Genomic DNA, 18,444 nt, shown 5'->3' on the forward strand with positions numbered 1-18,444 from the left:
TATATTGAAACTTATCATTCGGGAACACCGTCGTCCGATTCCCTGATGCAACAATGTGCACATTTAAAAGTTTCTCACGCATTTGCGTGCCTACATTGTCATTCTCCGTGCAATTTGTTTGAGCAACATAAATGTTAAGAACATTATTTCTGTATTGTTAATAATGCCTAGAGATGTAACGTAAGACCGAAACCTAAATACTTGAAGCAAACAGGTTCGAAACGGTGTAAGCGGGGCACAGATCGATTCGATCTTTGTGGACCGACCGGCCAAGGAGTTGCCCGTATTTAGGCAAAACATCTGTTTCCAAGTTGTTTTGCATCGATCGCTTTTGGGCATGCACGAAAAGCTATTATCTTTAAAGGGTTGTGTTGTGCTATGTGAAACCCACCCCCAAGGATGAAATGAAAACGCTAATGGTCCGTTCGGGATGGGCCGAAATCGCCCATGAAAAGCCTTTGTCATGAAATCATTTAAAGGGAGTTTTAAGCCAGTCCAAATGAGTTTTAATCTCTATTCTAATCCCTAATTTTTAACTCGCTAAAACCTGGTGTAATTTGTTTTTCTTGTGACAGATCAACAGAACCTTTTATAAATCAGCTTAAATACCACTTTAAATCGTCATAAATCAGATTGCAATATCATGCGCTGCATTCTAAGTTTTCGGAATCGTTGCCAGTAACTAATTCGTGTAATTATAATTTCACATATTTATTGTCGGAGTTATTAACCTAACGAGGGCGAAAAGTAATACTTGTCTTAACGCAAAGGAGTCTGTGAACGACACTTTCGCACGCGTCACTCCCGATATTTCGTTGCATATGTCTTGTGTAAGTTTAATTAAGTGTTAGCGTGCGTTAAAGTCTTTCCACTAAAACAATTGCAAATAAAAAGTTTTGACACTGACACGGGCCATTTTGATTTGCGTGCGGTAAGGCGTTATACCGCACGCATGCGGTAAACTGTTGCGTTTAGCCTGCAAATGTATTTAATGCGAATCACGCCAAAATTTATGAGGCAATCCACCTGGAGCGTATCGTGCCCTTTTTTAAACATCAATGTCATTAAGTATATCATCGGTACATCATACTGTTACTGTTTCGAATTGGCTCACAAGTTATATAAATGAACTTACATCAGAGATTAAATTAGTTTCAATCTTATTACAAAGTAAAATGATGATGTTAGGAAATCTTCGTATTGGTATCTGAGTTGCCGTTCGTAGTATCCTAATTCGATTACACCACAGCCGCATTCACAATGCATCACAAAATAAATCTCCTAAAATCGTCACTGCGCTAAGCCATATCGATTCTTATGGTTTTCAATTGAAGTTTGCCTGAAATTATCTAAATAGTCTTGATGATTTTACTCTATCAGTATCGAATCTACTAAAAGCCACTCTAAATTTAAACTACTGTTGAAGGGAAAGTACACTAAGACTCGTTCTTAATATTTGTATTTCCACGTTATTGTAACGCAAAATCAACGATAATATTGACAAAAATGCGTTGTTATTATATTAAATCCGATCAGACATTGTTGTAAATTAGTTTGAATGCACGTCGAATTGCCACACAAATTTTCAAAATTCCTAATGGTGTATTAATATATTACTTCTGCTGTTACAATGGGTTAATTGTTTCTTAAATTTCATTAAATCATGCTTGACTACTATAATATATTTAAATCGTCGTAATTAATAATCTAAATTTTAGCCGATACGGCAAGAAGTATGTTTATTTTTCTTTCGAATTCGACGTTGCCGCAAATCAATTGAAATTTTAATTAAATTCGCCTTAAATTATATTTCAGTTTTTCTTAAATTCCTTATCATTCGATTCCGACACGTGATCGAAAATGTAAATGTGCATGCAGCATGAGAAAACTCGAAACGTGAGAACTTTTCAAATTTCATTAAATTACGATAAAATAAATCGAATTTAATTACTGTGTAGGTTGGTGCGCTGATTTATGCGTTTGTTATTTGACGTTTGCCGCTCGACCGACAGCGAACAGTGACAGCAATGTCTCCTTTCCGAGGAAGCGATTCGTCGATACGTCAGTTTTTGATGTATTTTTTTCAGTTCCTTAAAGTGGTTCCACGTCCGAAATGGTCGACTACAGGTATAACAACCGCGGTGAAAAAAACCTGACACGGGCCATTGTAGTCTACTTCCTGGACCGTGTCGAGAATCCAGCAATTACGATCTAATAACGGAGTGTATACGAGTTTCGACAGAGGGCTTCGGTCACGGATTTGGGAGCGGTGTTCGTGGAATGGAATAACGATAAATTTAATGTTCTTCGAATATGCGCCGCCGCGGTGCGTCTAAACAAACACAGTCACCACTACCAAGATAATCTGGTCTCGGAGAGAAAATCGTGACCGAAGATGTGTCAAGACGTGAAATAAGTAATAAAGTACGTCCTGGTCCGTTTAACACCCCTAATCGAGTGGTTTCCCACGGCAAGGAAGTGCGTGTTCGCCCCCCTTGGGGGATGTGCGCAAAAGTGGAACTACACGTTATTGTTTCTTTACACACATACATACATAAATGTGTAATATAAGAAACATTTTTCATCAATCAGTTTTGACTAAACACGTTGCGTGGAGTTTTACATTAGAATATCATTCAACTTACCCAACGTGCATTTATTTCAAAAATTGTGCCATTACAACTGGAACCTGAACCTTTAATTTATCAACAATGTGAACGCAGTCTTAGCGGTAATTTTTGCGATATAAATATTTAATTAGGTTCGTTTTTAATCTTCCATAAAATCAGTTTGTCTTCTGGAGTCGTCCGACGATAACCCCGACTCACTAGATTTTTCAAAAAATCGATTTAGTGCAAAACACCTTTTAACGATAATTAGTGTTTTTACCCCGTTTCCCAACTTTTTGTTAAACATCCTACAACATTACATGGCGAACTCACACGTTCAATTCTCTAATGTGCCTTTCCAGTAGGAATGCGCAGTATAGTGATGTTACTGGTGCCTGTTTTGCTTCGGCGATTTCTTCCGTTTTTGTGATTGGCGCTAAAATTGTGACAAACTGAGAGTTTGTAATCGTTGAGAAAATTCTAAATATCGTTCGCTCTTCCAGCGAGAATATGCAGTATTCCGATATTAACTAATTTTCTCTATAATAAGAGTTTTCCGAGGAGTTTCATTAAAAACATAACTGGTTTTAGACGCTGGCAAGAGGGCATTCGTCGTACTTCTACGTTGCAGGTCTTCATTTGCACTTAACAATCGATTTTTTTTTTAAATTTCGAATGGAAAACTAGATTTCACCAAACTGTTATTATAATTGTCACTTTGATACCTAGGAACGGTTTGGTAAAGTTTTGATAAAATCGACAAGACAAAATAACATTCGGTCTATTCCAAGAAGCATTCACAATATAGCTGCGTTGCCAGTGTTCATTTTTTTTTTTTATAAAATGGCCATAAGGAGTTCCTCGCTTTCCTTTCGAAAATGCAACGTCGAAATTCTGTGCAATGTCGCCCTTAGAATGGCAGTGAGGTGACAATCCAGTTCCGGTCAACAATGAGAGAAGCTCATTCTTGTGCAACGTTGCCATTTTCTATTTAAAAAATTCTCCAAATTAGCGCTGTAGCCGTGATCAGCGCCTCTTCATTAATTCTCCTCGTAATAACAGATCTCGCTGCTCCCTCGCGATAGTCGCCACGAGTTCCTTATGGTTTCCACATAAACACATACGTCTAACATTAAACAGCAACCATGGCAAATAAAGCTATAAATTAGCCTTATTTGCTTAAAAATGTTTTCGTATCGGGCTTAATGATTATTTGCAGGCAGTTTGGCGAATCGACTGTGTTTCTGTAATCGCAGGGGTTTAGGAGTGCGTTCGATGATTTTTTTTTCCCGTAATGTTGCGTTGGCCCGCTTACGCAAAAACACATAAATACCTCCAAATTCTCCTTTCTAGCCACCGGTACAACACAGGTAATGCAACTCTTACTTTCAAACCTTTTAAATTAAGCGACATACGTGGGCATTCGGCGACTTGGCATGTCCGTAACTTCGCTTGAGCAATTCTGATTAACCGATTTGATAAGATCGCAATAAAAATTGTTTGTTTGCCGTTACATGCCCGCGTAAATCTGCAATTTAGTAAATGATCTCTCTCTCTCTGTGATGTAATAATGTCTTTGTCTTAAGTTCACATTCTTTGGAAGCGAATTTCATAGGAACAAATAAATACCTACGAAAGTGGTTGTGGATCAAAAATCAACCGCATACCCATAATATCGGTTTTTTCTGGTCAGATCTGGGTGCACTTCTATCACGGTGCAGCGGACATCTAGGTCGTCAATGTTTGCTCGGAATCCTGCCTTTTATTATTGAAACGCGAGCCGACCAGACAAAGAGCGAGAGTGTTATTTCGAATATTTAAATGTAACTATGTCAATTGGCGAACGCCATAAACAATAATTATTTGCCGAAAGGCTGCTATTGCAACAGGTTGATTGTTCGTTTTATAATGGGCGTGTTCCGGTGCAAATATGCATCGTCAACCCACTAAAAGGATACTAAATATCGCATTTATTATTTAACCACTAGATGCCAACATAGGAAAAATTATATCGCGACATCTATGAGGGGCGGATTTTACCAACGTTCGTAGTCTGTGAGGACTTCGGTCGTTTTAAGATATTTCCCGGAAAACAGCGCACAAATACAGGGTGGTCCGCTTTTTTGTAGCAGGACTATAACAGTCGATAGAAAAAAATGTTTCTTAAGAAGAAAATTTCGTATCAACATAGCCCAATAAACGCTTCGTTTCAAAGATGCTGGGCGTTGAAAACTTAAGAACATTTTTTTACTATATTCCAACCTCTGGAGATATTTAAACCAAATTTTTATTCAGTAATCAGTATCCAGCAATAATATCACGGTCCACGAGCAACCAGTGTCGGAGTTGTGGAGTTTTATCACCCTAAAGTTCAATAAATTATTGATACGGCCCTGTCTAAAATAAAACTTAATTAATTTCCTACCAAAAATGCGTTTTAACATTTTTTCGTTTCTGGCCCCGATGCGTAATAAATTTGAATTTTTTCATTAGATAGAACGTAATTTTAATTAAAAACATTGCTCATATAACCGGTAAAGTTTATTATTGTACGTACATACGTATTGTACGTATTCGATAATTAAAAGTGAAAAACAGCTACAAAAATTCACTTAATTTTAAGTAGGTGGTCAAAATATGAACCATTTTATTGCACGCATAATTCACACCGACGTCTAATAGATCGGAGAGCACCAATTATTTTTCAATTTAGTGCACTCATCCCTAACGGGGCTAATCTTCCCTTGGTTTCATAGAAGTAGCATACATTTGTTCTTTTAAAAACCTCCGAACAAAAAAGTTCAATAGGGTCAAGACGGGGGAACGTGGAGGCCAAGCGACAGGGGCTCCTTTTGTCCGACACATCTTTTTAAAAAATTTGGTCCAACCCATTGATCTCCAATTCAGAGAATTTTCCTCTAACACATTATGCATTGAAATGCATAATATGTTATAACAATAATAATATTTAGCAAACAACGTGACGCTGTACAGCAAATTCGGTTTAATTGTCTTCAGAGATTGGAGTATTATGAAAAATAATCGAAAACGCTTTTAAGTTTTCAACACCCAGTACCTTTAAAACGAAGCATTTATGGGCCCATGTCAGTGTGAAATTTTCGCCTTAAAAGAAGTTTTTCTATCGTTAAAGTCCTGTTACAAAAAAAATTGCCCACCCTGTATACCGCAAGCGGTAAGGTTACAATTTCACCTCTGAATGGCGGCATATAAAGTAATATGTGGTGGCCAAATTTTTTATACCATGTGTAGAAATATGTAACCTAGTTATTCTCCCCTGAATAACAGCAGATGAACTAATTTGAGATTGAAGCGTGTAAATAATGTATTAGAGAGAGAAGAGCCTTATGTCAATTCTCTGGAGACTTCCTCGCCGCGACGACAAGGCCGTGTGAAATCGCAGCCTTGGGATAAAATGCATGTTTTCCTGCGGGCTATTTTCAGACTCCTGCGGGATTGGATGTGTTGCCCATAATGGCACACAGCGAGTTGACTTTACAGCAGGAATTTCTCCTATAAGTTTGTTTTTATTATATTTGGGAAATAACGCCTCGTACACAAGTAGAGGTTGCTGGAGCGGTGAAATTGCACGCTGTTCTAACTTAAAACAGAATATGGATAATAATTACCTTTTGCTAAAGGCTTCGACCAGAACCCCTTATCAACGCTACGGCGGCAAATTCGCTACCATTTTCAGAGATTAAAGAGTATTAAAGAAATAATTTGTAAGCTAAAATATATCAATGGTGAGTGTGTGAGATGCGTGAATGCTCTGAAGTGTCTTTTCTCAATCACGGAGATATTCTGTTTTCTATAATTAATTCCAAAAGGTTTATTGGGAGTAATAGATAGGTATTTGAACGTAGCACCTAATGCAACCTGCCTTTTTGAAAATTTCATTTTCTTTGCTGGTAGTTATTCAAAATGGTATTTGTTAGCGTTTAGTTTCTTTTTATGCATCCGAGATTGACCTCTTACTTAAGCATAGATAACCATGTGTTATCCTTGCTTACTGAACATGAGGCCACACATCCACTTTATAAGAAAGTTTTATAACTTAAGTGAAATATGTGCACTTGAGTGTTTCCTTGGCAACCATTGTTCCATCTAATTCAGTGACTATTAACACAGATATGGTGGAATGTGTTGGGCTTACGAAATTCTCTATTTTTCCTTTAGGCATGATGTCTTTACGTCGCCAACATAAAAACTCTTACATTCGCAAGGAATTTTATGTATGACATTTGTATGCCGATTTTTGTTGTGCGATTTTGTCTTGGAGAGTTTTGAACGTGGTGCGTTTGCTGTTCCAAATAGATTCTCACATTGAATTATTTCCTAACAGCTCGATACATACTATGAAAGGGTTTTGATTTCGCCTCATAATTGCTGTTAGAAATTGTGAAAAAGAACATTTTCACAATTCTATAAAATTACAAGGATAATTGTTTTCACAACACATAGATCTTATGGCGATTTTACAATCCCCTCTTTTGCCATGATTGGATGGTTGTAGTTATAATTGAAGTAACGGTCTGTGTGAAGTGGGTTCTGATAAAAACTCGTTTCAAACCTTCGTAAATACTTTCTGACGAAAATATCCAATGGGGGCAAGTTCTCATTTTGTTCTTCATCAATTGTCATTTTTCACTGGGTTCTTTTGAGTTTTGAAAAAAGAGTTACAAAGGCTCAAAACAAGCGTTTAAAAGAAATAAACTTGGACAGACCGTGACCTTGAATTGAAACTCCAACCATCCAATCATGCTAAAAAGGGGGATTGTGAAATGATCATGCGAAATTAATACACAATGAACAAAATTTGAATGGCGAAAAGACATGCATAAAAAAGGGGTTTTATGCGAAAACAATTATCCTAGTAATTTTATAGATAAATGTTTGCACAATTTGGAACAGCCTATAATAAGGCAAAATCAAAATGGACCCATTATAAACCTTTTTATGTCATGCATAGCAGGTATATTGGACAAACTGAAACGATTAGGAAATAGACATATAATGTTAGAACCATTTCCAGAACAGAAAAACGCTGCGTTCGAGACTTACATTTATGTTTTTTATTAACCAAACCTCTAGACCTTTGAAAACAGAATAAAAGATCGTTCAAACTATGTTAAAAATAGATAACATCATACGTCGAATATTTGCCAGTACACGGGCCTTTGATGATGGTTACAGAACTAAATGGAATGGTGCTTGCACCGTTACCAAAGAAGCGCAAAATCAAAGAAAGTGCATGAAATGCACTTAATAAAAAACAATTTTTCCTACGTTCTGCAGGCAAAAGTTAGAGATGTGTCACCGGAACGTTAGCAAGGCTTAACAAAGGTTTTCGTTCGAGCCCTTAACAAGGGCTGAATATCATTGTTAATTAGTTTTTACCAAGAATAGTATGCAATTCCGCCGCTCTAACAATATTTATTTGTGTGTCAGCCGTTATTGCCAAATATAAACAAACGTACCGCATGTATTTCCCCTAAGTTTGTTTTGTCGAGATGACACTCCTCATTTTGTGGACCTCAATAAAAATAGCCCAGCGATTGACCTATATTACTCATTAAGAGATTCAACTTCTTCGAATTTAACAAATTTTCTATTGAGAGTCGATCGGCTGCGTTCAACTTTGTTCAATGCATCAATTTCAGTAATAGAAATCTCAAATTCCTCATGGGGACCGCGACTCGCAAGCTTCAGAATTTCAGAAACCTGTAGAGATCGAACTTCCACTGACGGCCGACATAAATTGCGAAAATTCGAGAAAGTGAATTCGGCTTGGGTTGGTCTCGATGTTACATTTTGGTTCTTCGGGATTTCACTTAGAATCTGCAGAAGTTTGAAGGAATTCGTGGAGATTCCAAATCGAGACTGCCGGTTAGATTTTTAGAGAAGTTTCTGATGTGGGTGACAGTGAGGTGTTCCAACTTGGAGATTCGGACGTTAATAATTCAGACACTACCTAGACCAGTCGAACGAAACAGCTACGCGTGAATAAAGCACCATAGAAGAACCACCGATTCGGGTACCCATCGGCGCGGCCTGACGGCGGGTTTCGCGAATTCGCCATTCCGGGGCCCCTGGTCGAGCGTATTTCGCTATTAATAGACTTCACGACAAGTCTTTTGTGTTACGCAACCGGCTCGTTTCAAGGCCAGAGAAAGTCGATTTGCTTTGCTCCTGAATCACTCTGAACTTCACTCTTGTCTGCAGGATTTAGCTGGTTTTTGCTGTCCTGCGTCGGGTTTTTTTCCGAAAGATTAACGGTGTCCCGGTCGTGTTACGTTGTTGCGTCAGCTGATGGCACGTTATCTAACCGAATTTCGGTAGTTTACTCCAGATTTGTATGCGAAGTGAAACCGACCCGAGCGCAAACCCAGAAAAGAAGTGAAATCAAATAGTTTCGAAACGAATTCTAACGTAATATTTGCGCTTTCATTTCGTGGCGCATGTCCACGGGCTTTCCTCAATGTTTATGTTCGATCACGTATTTTCCATGTTCTCCATGGCTCCATAAAAGTATAGTAAACAATACCCACGGCTTAAAGTTGATTGTGCTAATTATAGTAAAGAGAGTCTAGTACACCCAAGGCCAGAGCCATTACAACGCTTGCGGTTATTTTTGAGATATTAATGTTCGGCAATGCAGCCGATTTTCTTTTCATTGTATGGAAGTAATACAAGGCCGGCAATACTATCAAGGTAATATAATATGTATTCCTGAATCGCTTATGGCGTTCGATTCGAATACATCTCTTGGGGAAATGTTATACAACGGGTAGCACATGTGCTGAACGTGTTCTTGTAATTATATATTGTATTGTGGGAATCTGTTCTTTGTTCGCTCAAAGGCTGAATGGATTCGGCACGGTTTTAGCATGTCGCGGCCTTGACATGTTTCCTTAACACTAATTTTTAACCCCAAGATTTTGATTATTCATACTAATTTTTGGTTTCGTTTTCAGCTGTCCGAGCGGACCGGATGAGAGGTGGTAGAAATAAATTCGGACCAATGTACAAAAGAGATAGAGCGCGCAAGTTGCAAATAATGAGACAGAGACAGCTGGCGGTCCAGACTTTGAGGGGGTCGCAGCTGCCTTCGGATGCGATGTATGCCAACCAGCCAGGAACTTCACCTTTCGCGAATATCCATATTAAACAGGAAATTCAAATACCTCAAGTGAGTACTGGCCATCACACAGTTGATTACACGCCCTGTGGTCCAGGGAGAAAGTCGTTAAGCCAAGGACAGAGCAGAACCAGATTTAGAAAGGTTGACCATCCAAGCTAGGAATTTCGCATAGAAACAAACTAATTTTGGTTATTTCAAACTCCGTAAGATGCAAATTTTTGTTACATTCACGATTCACGTCACATTCAAGAAACAAGTTGATGAATATGTATAGGAATTTATCTGCAGAATCATATAACTGAAAATCGTCTACAGAAAAAGTGAAAGTCTAACCCCAGTATCTACGCCTCTGTCTAATGTCAGATTACAGCGGTTTGACCATTTTTCCTTGCGAGTTGCATATTTTCTCAGACTGTTTCTTCCTCTTTTAAATGGCATTTTTCCGACCTCTCGCCATCGTTTAGTATCAAGTCCAGTTGATCATTTGAGAGGACATGTATGCTGTCGAGTCTGCTTTTCTTTACTTAAATAAGAAATTTTAAAATATAATATGAAGAATCAGGTCATGGGCGTATTTAAGCCCAGTTCTTAAAATTGTGATGAATCTCTAACATAACATCAATATTAAACTTTCAGGTATCTTCCCTTACGTCGTCCCCCGACTCGTCTCCCTCGCCCATCGCAGTAGCACTAGGTCAGGTGAACTCCCAGATGCAGCTAGCCGGGAACCAGCAACCCGCCCTGCAGATCGTGGGCGTCCAGGGTGGTCCCACCGCCCAGAACCCCAACATCGATCAGAAACTATGGGGCGCCGCCAACTCGACCACGACATCCCCGCACTCCCTCAGTCCGAAGTCCTTCCAGTTCGACACAGTGTTACCAGGGGTGGCTCAGGGCAAAGTGTCGCCCTTGATCCGCGATTTCGTGCAGGCCATTGACGATCGGGAATGGCAGAACTCCCTCTACACGTTATTGCAGAGTCAGACATATAACCAGTGCGAGGTGGACTTGTTCGAACTCATGTGTAAAGTTTTGGATCAGAACTTGTTCTCGCAGGTCGATTGGGCGAGGAATTCGATATTTTTCAAGGATCTCAAGGTTGGTATTTCTTCTCGTTCACCAATGAGCCGTGAAAACTGTGTAGCTGAACGAAATAGGGGACAAAACAATTACCAGCGCGCACGTAGCGATGTGTGCAATATTATCCAATGCGACCCAAATATTAAGCCAAGTTGAACTGAGTAATCTCGAGTCGCCATTGCGCAAACTTTACCGAGTTTACCGAATTAAGGTGGATTCGTTTGCGCTCCTAAATGTCAACTATGCGGTTTGGGCATGATTATACATTACTTCGACAAAATGATGAGTTTCCTCTATGTTTCAATGAATTCATATCGTTTAATCTTGGTTATAATAATTTCGTAATTAACGAGATTGCCATAATATTCTGTTGCAAAGTTTTCTTTAGTTAAAATTCTCGTACACCTCTATAGAGTTGGACCGATTTTGGCCAGAGTAGACTTAGCCTCCATTTTTATTTGGTCGTTTTGTCCTGGTGAAAGGGGCAACTTGTCCACTCACCACGTGCCAAAATTTACCAAAACGAATTATGATGGTTTAATTCTAAATTCTTCAATTTTAAAACATTTCAAATATTCATGAGGTACTACGTAAAATAGAACTGAAACGTTTGTCAAAGTTAAATATTGGAACTTGCAGGAAGAAGCGTTCGTTGATACCAGTAAATTATTCACGTTTAACAAAATATACGAGGTTCCATGCGAAAAGCTTTACTTCCAGGTAAAAAAGTGAACCACTGCATTAAGCTATAGAAAATTTCCATTTTTAATGCCTTCAATACCTGGAAAAATATTAAACTTAAATAGATATAGGAATTTGACTAGGAAAAAGTTCCTAATTGTAGGAGATTATTATGGATATTCAATAATTCCATGGAGACTCTATAAAACATGACATACTACATAACAATGTCGATTTCCAGGCAGAAAACTAGGAAATGCAAGGTGGAAAATTTTCATTTTTAAGACCTTAAATAACTGACAAATGTAGGTGTGGTAGTATTGATAAAATATGGAGATACCGAAATAGTTATTTACGTGCAGTAAGCTGAAAAAAAAGCAGAGAGCCTTTATTCGATCAGGGACGTAATCCTACGTTCGATCTGAGGTATGTACAGTTTTTACGCACAAAATTAGTTTTTCAAATATCCTACATATATGCAAATAAAATAATATTCTACCTAGTAACTTGATTAAAGGCGAGTCAAAAATTGTCGGGCTTTGTTTTTACTTTACTGTCCGTTGCTAAGGGTGACGGCCAGTAAAAATAAAGTAACGCTCCATGATCGGAAACTCATTGTTTTCACCGTGTGAACTAAGATGTAAACAAATGGTTTTCATCTATACGAGCATAAAAATTTTAAAGGAACAATATCCATTATTTGCAACCATACCTGCAGATGTAAAAACTTATATATACAAATAAATGCTGAAAAACAATACTATTGACCTTATTATCTGCAAGAGAAATTCACAGTCTTAACACAAGTATTTGAAAGGGTTCCTCCAGATTTACACGCAATATTAATATAAAAATATCCCGAATAAAACGGTAATATCACAATAACAAAAAAAAGTTGTGATGGAATTGAAACAGGGTGTGAAACGTCCTGCAAAAATTTTGTAGCATTCCAATTTTTACAGGTTATTAAAATTTTATTAATTTTTAATTTTTCTCATTAATTGTTAAGTCTCTATAAATACTTGGTAATTTCCAGCTCTGAAGAGCTTACGAAACCAAATATCGGCGAAACAGTTAATACAGAGGGTCGGGAATGAATTCCCATTTATTTTCGGTAAAAAAGATTTTTTTAAAATATTATGAAATCGGTAATTCTCAAAAAAAATGGCGATAAAATTGGCCTTGTCATAGTTTATGAAATTGACTGTGACAAAATGAATAACTGATAATTCAATAAAATTGAAAAGCAATTACAGGTGCTCCAGTAATGTCTTCATTGATTAGATATTTTTGCCAGTGATATACAAAAAGCTTGTATAGTGGACGCAGAGAAACGTAGGTTCAAAATTTTTATTCAGTTAGTTTGTAGTCATAATTCAAGTTTTTTTTCTACTTTTAATGCGGTTTAGTACCTTGAAGTTTGGCATACACATTTTTTGACACACTATAATATTTTTTACTGATTCTGTTCTAATCCGCACATTACTGACAACCATTTCCCCGCGTATTTATTTTTAAATGGATATTCTAAAGTTTTTGATATTTTTAAATTCAACAGGCGATTTTACCTAGAGAATCATTTTGGAAAATTTTAATGAAATTGAGTTTTTTAATTAAATTTAAATACATTTGTTATTTTGGACTTGATTGTGTTTATTCCTGATCAGGCTTTAAAATTTTTGGCGCAAAAACATGTATAAATGTTCGAATTTTCGTTGAGTCGTTGAGACCCACCATATTTGCGGTAAAAGATTAAAAAAAATAAATTTCCAGTATACGGTTGAAAATAACTATTAAAAAACAAAACAATATACATTCAGGTTTAGTATTGTTTGTATTACATAATTAGAACTCAAAATAAAAATAATTTAACAAAATATCTGCTTTGTATTTTATTATTTTTAAATTAAATTAAAAAAGACTCTTTTCCTTTAAAAAAATTTTAAATTATTCTATGGTAAATCAAATGATTACCACCCAGAAGCCTAAAAAATACAGGGTGTTAGATTTAAAAATGAAAAGTTAGGGCTACTTCTTGTCAAATTGGAAGTAACAAAATTTTCCCAAACTTCCAATGTGGCGGCTCAAGACGCAATTTCGTAGAAGAACCTTGGAAGCGCCAAGCACCATTTTAATGCCCTGTGTCACCATTTTGAAACAAATTACACGTTATATTACATATTGCCCGTATTTCAATTTAAACTGAAGAGAGTAATGCCTGATCACTGCAAAAACATGGAACGTCATTTCAATTTTTGTAGCATATTTGATTCTAAGTTTAAAATGGCGTAAAGTATCAATAAAACGAATTTCAAAGTCGAATTAAGAGGAGACGATCTTCTTAAGCAATTTCAAAAATGTAATAAAATCCTGGGGTGTTTAAGTTCCAATATAAATTACACTCTCTAAATATACGGAAATCTAAAAGAATTAAAGTTGTGAAAAAAAAATGTGTATGTACCTATTCGTTTTTCTCTGCGCATGTGCTAATGTGGTGCACTAACCTAATGCAACAAACATTTCGTCGTGTTTCGCTTTATTTTCGCCGCAGAAAGATCCCTAGTGGATTTGTCGGATACTACCTATCGCCGTTTCACTTTAAGTTAAAGCCCAAGAACATCATGCAATTGTTAAAAATCTTACGATTAAGCCCACGAGGCGTCCATTGCGCAGTCGGGGATTTAAATTGCAAAATCAGTCTGAGTCATAACCTCAATTGGCACCAACAGAAACCGACTTAAAAAGTGTATCGCCTCGATTTTTGCTGAACTTGGCCCAAATCGCCGCCATCATTTTCACTTTCGACAACGTCGCTCTCTTGCGTAATTTTCATATTGTTTTCTCCCTCCCGCTCGCTGCGTTTCGCTCTTCCTTCGCCGTGATATTCGTGTCAGCGGTGTTGCCAATGGTTTTACAATCTCTTTTCGGCGTTATTTAGACATTACCAGCTGTGTTTAGGTTGCGTTATTGTTGGTAATTAATAGAAATAAACAATAATTTCCGATTTATTTTTTAAGTTGCAATTTGCGCGTTCAATTATTGATTGCGGTTATTAGCGGTTCCATTATGGTCCGTTATATTTTTTCCATCAGCAGGAATTGTTTTCAAAGCGAAGGTTCTTCCTAGTTCTAGACCTTTGCTTTAATTTAGCTCATGAATTTAAAAAAAGTGCAATAATGGGCTTAATGATGATCTAGTGCGTTAAGTTTATTAATACACAAGATGGTTCATGTAAATTAATGCGGTTCAAAGTTTATCAAACAGGTATTATGCCACGCAACCCGTTACGCCGAACGACCATGCGGAACCAAATTTACATTTTAATTATTATTTTCGAATTAAATTATATTCAAAAGCACCTGATCAAAAACCCGGCGTGCAGAAGCAAAATTGAAAAATCAAGCCTACACGTCACACGGCTACTTTCGATTTTCATGTGCCTACTCGAATCTTGCCACCATTTCATAATAGTTGCGAAGCGTTCTTGACCCACTAGCAATGGCCTACTTGACTAGTAGTTAATAGTTGCTGATGGTTGGGACTGGTGGGGGGAGGAGGAAGAGGAGGGGGGGACGTGATCGCGGGTGTGTTGTTTGTATCTATTCAACGTTGCCTGAGCGTAATTTCTATTTAGAAACGTTGCAGACCGACGATGTCTCTTATTCGTCGCATTATCTAATAGGTTAGTGAGCAGCGTCGATAACTACAAGGAGCACACACTGCAAGGCGACGTTGCCAGATGAAAAAAAAAGATTTTTCTTTATCAAAATTGTCCCTAGTCACACGTTGAACATGTTTTACCGCGTTAAATCAAACATCGATGCTGTCTTTCGTCTTTACGTCAAAGTTGTCTTTCATTATGTCAGATGTTATACTTGAAACACGTGATTTGTTATGATTAAATTTGAAGTTTAGCAGATAAATTCAAATACGTTTAGGTGGTAATATGGAGTTATTGTGTTTTTGAGGTGAAAATGTTGTCATGTTTAAATTATGGGACGTTCGACAGTCTCAGGACTGATATCTTTCGCTAAAGCCAAAAATTCTACTAAATTTTCTGGTTTAATTTCTACGAAAAACGTATCTTACCAATAATTGATTTTATGGTTCTTTGCATGTATTGAGAAATGTTTCAAATTCGTATATACGTCTGAATTCAAATGTCAAAAATAACACCGGATATGTCAATTTCAAAAGTCAGTCTGAAGCAAATAGCTTTAGTCGGCCATTTGGCAACGAAGGGTCACCGCGTATGCGCATTTGGAAAATTCTAACACACTAAAGAGATCGCCACCGTCCAGCCCGTGTGAGCTGTTTTGAAACTGACCCGTTTGCTGAGTAACAAGTTTTTTTTTTTCAAGGTGGATGACCAAATGAAATTGCTGCAACACTCCTGGTCGGACATGTTGGTGCTCGACCACATGCACCAACGCATGCACAATAATCTGCCTGATGAAACGACGTTGCACAATGGCCAAAAGTTCGATCTACTCAGCTTGGGACTGTTGGGGGTGCCCACCCTCGTGGACCACTTCAACAGCATCACGGCTAAGCTTCAAGAGTTGAAGTTCGACGTTAGCGACTATATTTGTATCAAGTTTATGTTGCTGCTTAATCCAGGTTGGTATCTTTAAAAAAAATAGTGTGTGCAGCTTGAAATTAGTATCATACGCAGAACTGAACTAAACAGGTGCTGTCGTATAGACTTGCGTTCAGCTCTAACGCTTTTACGATGCATTCTTGCGGCTCAAGATCTCGCGTAGATTTACTAGTAGAACGTACGCCCTAAGCGTATGAATAAAAAATTAATAACTCTTTTTAAAATTATTGCGTTGTTTATATATGCAAAAAATCGAGTGTTTTAAAATGCACTGAAAACATCCATTTAGTTGGAAAGCTGATGTGCTTCTTATCCATGTTTTGAAAAAATATCAAAATGCGAGCAGTTATTTGCACAGGCGAAAATTGTTAAAGAAGTCACTAAAAAATGTAGGGGAAAAATGGCTTGAAGAGGGAAATTGCCGTGGGTACACATAAAGGGTATTTTTAAGTACGTAGCTAAACTTCAAAGGTTGATTCTTTGACTGATCTTAACACGAAAAGAACATACATGTAAACATAAGTCGGGTATTGTTTAGTTTTCAAGATGCAGGAAATCAAACTTCTATTTTTTTTTATTTTATTTTTTATTATTATTTTTTTTTTCACAAAAATCTTAATCCTTTATTGGATTTTATCCGCATCAAGTTGTACTTTTCGTTACTTAATGCAAAAAAAATATATATATTTTTTAAAGTCAATGAAGCATAAATAACAATTATAACCATAAATAACATTGCCAAATTTCAACAAAATCTGCTAAAGAATTATTACGATTTTTAGGAAAAGAAGATTTTAAAATAGAAATTTGACACCGAATAACTTGAAAACGAAGCATTATCGAATCTATAGTTATATAAATTTTTCTTCTTGGTATGACTTAAAGAATCACCCCTTGAAGTTTGGCCACACACTTAAATAACATCACGTATACTTTTTCAATAGAAATCCGAGAGAACGGCCCGTAAGACTTAAAAAATTATTTGCGAATGTACGATCTGACAATCGAAGTTCGTTTTTACATAACGAAGCAAGACACAGTAATGGAAATCTGTGATCTTATGTACCTGCAGGAGAATGCCTACAGAAATATGCGTATATGAATATCAAGTGTATAATATGTGCTAATGATACCTGCGTTTAGTTCTACTCGTCTGGTGTTCAGGCCGTCTCCCTATTTTATACTCCATACTTGCCATAGAGTGCACAGACAGATTTAAACTATACCTCTAGAGTTAACGTTCTAAAATTGCTTGAAATAACATACATGTAAACGACAGAGATCGAGCTTTGAAGAAAAGAAAATTTCAAGATTTTACCTTTTTTTGCTTAATTTCTACATTAATGGTTATTTTTTTAACTTTTTCATATTTTCTCCAATTTTACTTATTATTACTTATTTTCTTATTTATATATTACTATGTACAAACTATCGTTCTCATCTCGTACTAAACGAGAACTAGACGTAGTTAGCAGGTTGTTGGTATTAATTTTGCGAGAAAATCGATTATTGTCTATTTTTAACAATTTTGTTTCTACCCTTTCAGCTGAGGTTCGAGGCATTACCAATCGAAAACACGTGCAAGAAGGATATGAACAAGTTCAACAAGCCCTACTCGAATACTGCCTGACTTGCTATCCTCAGATACAGGTAAATCACATTTTATATAATTGATTGATCAATTGAAATAAAACAATTGTGTAATAAGACCATATTGAACAATTGTCCTAGATTAGCCTTCAGCACGTCTGCATTATTGATTTCAAAAGACTAAAATATATTGAAACAGGTTAATGGTGCTAGAATCGTTAGAACCATTAATGCACGCTATACTTTTTAATTGATGTATCACAGCCTGGAAAAATCTCAATGGAACTCTCGTTTTTTATAGAAAGATCAGTATCATGTAGAAGATTTTCAGCGACAATATTGTTCGTATTTTTCTAAAATTCCTTGATTTTACCCGCAATAACGCGTCCGATTCCCATGTTCTCAATTAGTATATAAAATAACTATATTATTATTCTCACATGTCACTATAGAATCAAAGTGCAGCATTAAGCCACCGAACACTGTACTTGTCTAACACAGGTCATGATAAAACGACAAACGTTGATGGTAGAGCGTCATGTGCTTACTATACACCAGTGTAACGGCATTCTGGGTTCCGATTCTATAAGAACTAGTCAGAGGGAGAGTGAAGCATTTGCCTGATATAATTCAGAATTAAATTTTTTTGCCAATCACTAACAAGGCGGCAGGACCATGGTCTTCGTCCACAGTCCCGCAGCTCCGTGACAAGACACGGGTTT

The 18,444-nt window shown here is 36.9% G+C and overlaps 1 protein-coding gene across 6 annotated transcripts in view; it reads left to right on the forward strand.

The window, feature by feature from the left end:
• The window catches only part of ftz-f1 (ftz transcription factor 1), a 78,642-nt gene that overhangs the window by 53,538 nt on the left and 6,660 nt on the right, over positions 1-18,444 (forward strand). For all 6 annotated transcript variants that reach the window (XM_066295213.1, XM_066295214.1, XM_066295216.1 and 3 more), the window contains 4 exons: positions 9,605-9,819; positions 10,408-10,869; positions 15,894-16,152; positions 17,679-17,782. In XM_066295213.1, coding sequence (XP_066151310.1) covers positions 9,605-9,819; positions 10,408-10,869; positions 15,894-16,152; positions 17,679-17,782 — 1,040 coding nt within the window. The remainder of the gene's footprint in view (positions 1-9,604; positions 9,820-10,407; positions 10,870-15,893; positions 16,153-17,678; positions 17,783-18,444) is intronic.

Source organism: Euwallacea fornicatus, chromosome 22 (assembly GCF_040115645.1).
Source record: "Euwallacea fornicatus isolate EFF26 chromosome 22, ASM4011564v1, whole genome shotgun sequence".
Taxonomy (NCBI): Eukaryota; Metazoa; Arthropoda; class Insecta; order Coleoptera; family Curculionidae; genus Euwallacea; species Euwallacea fornicatus.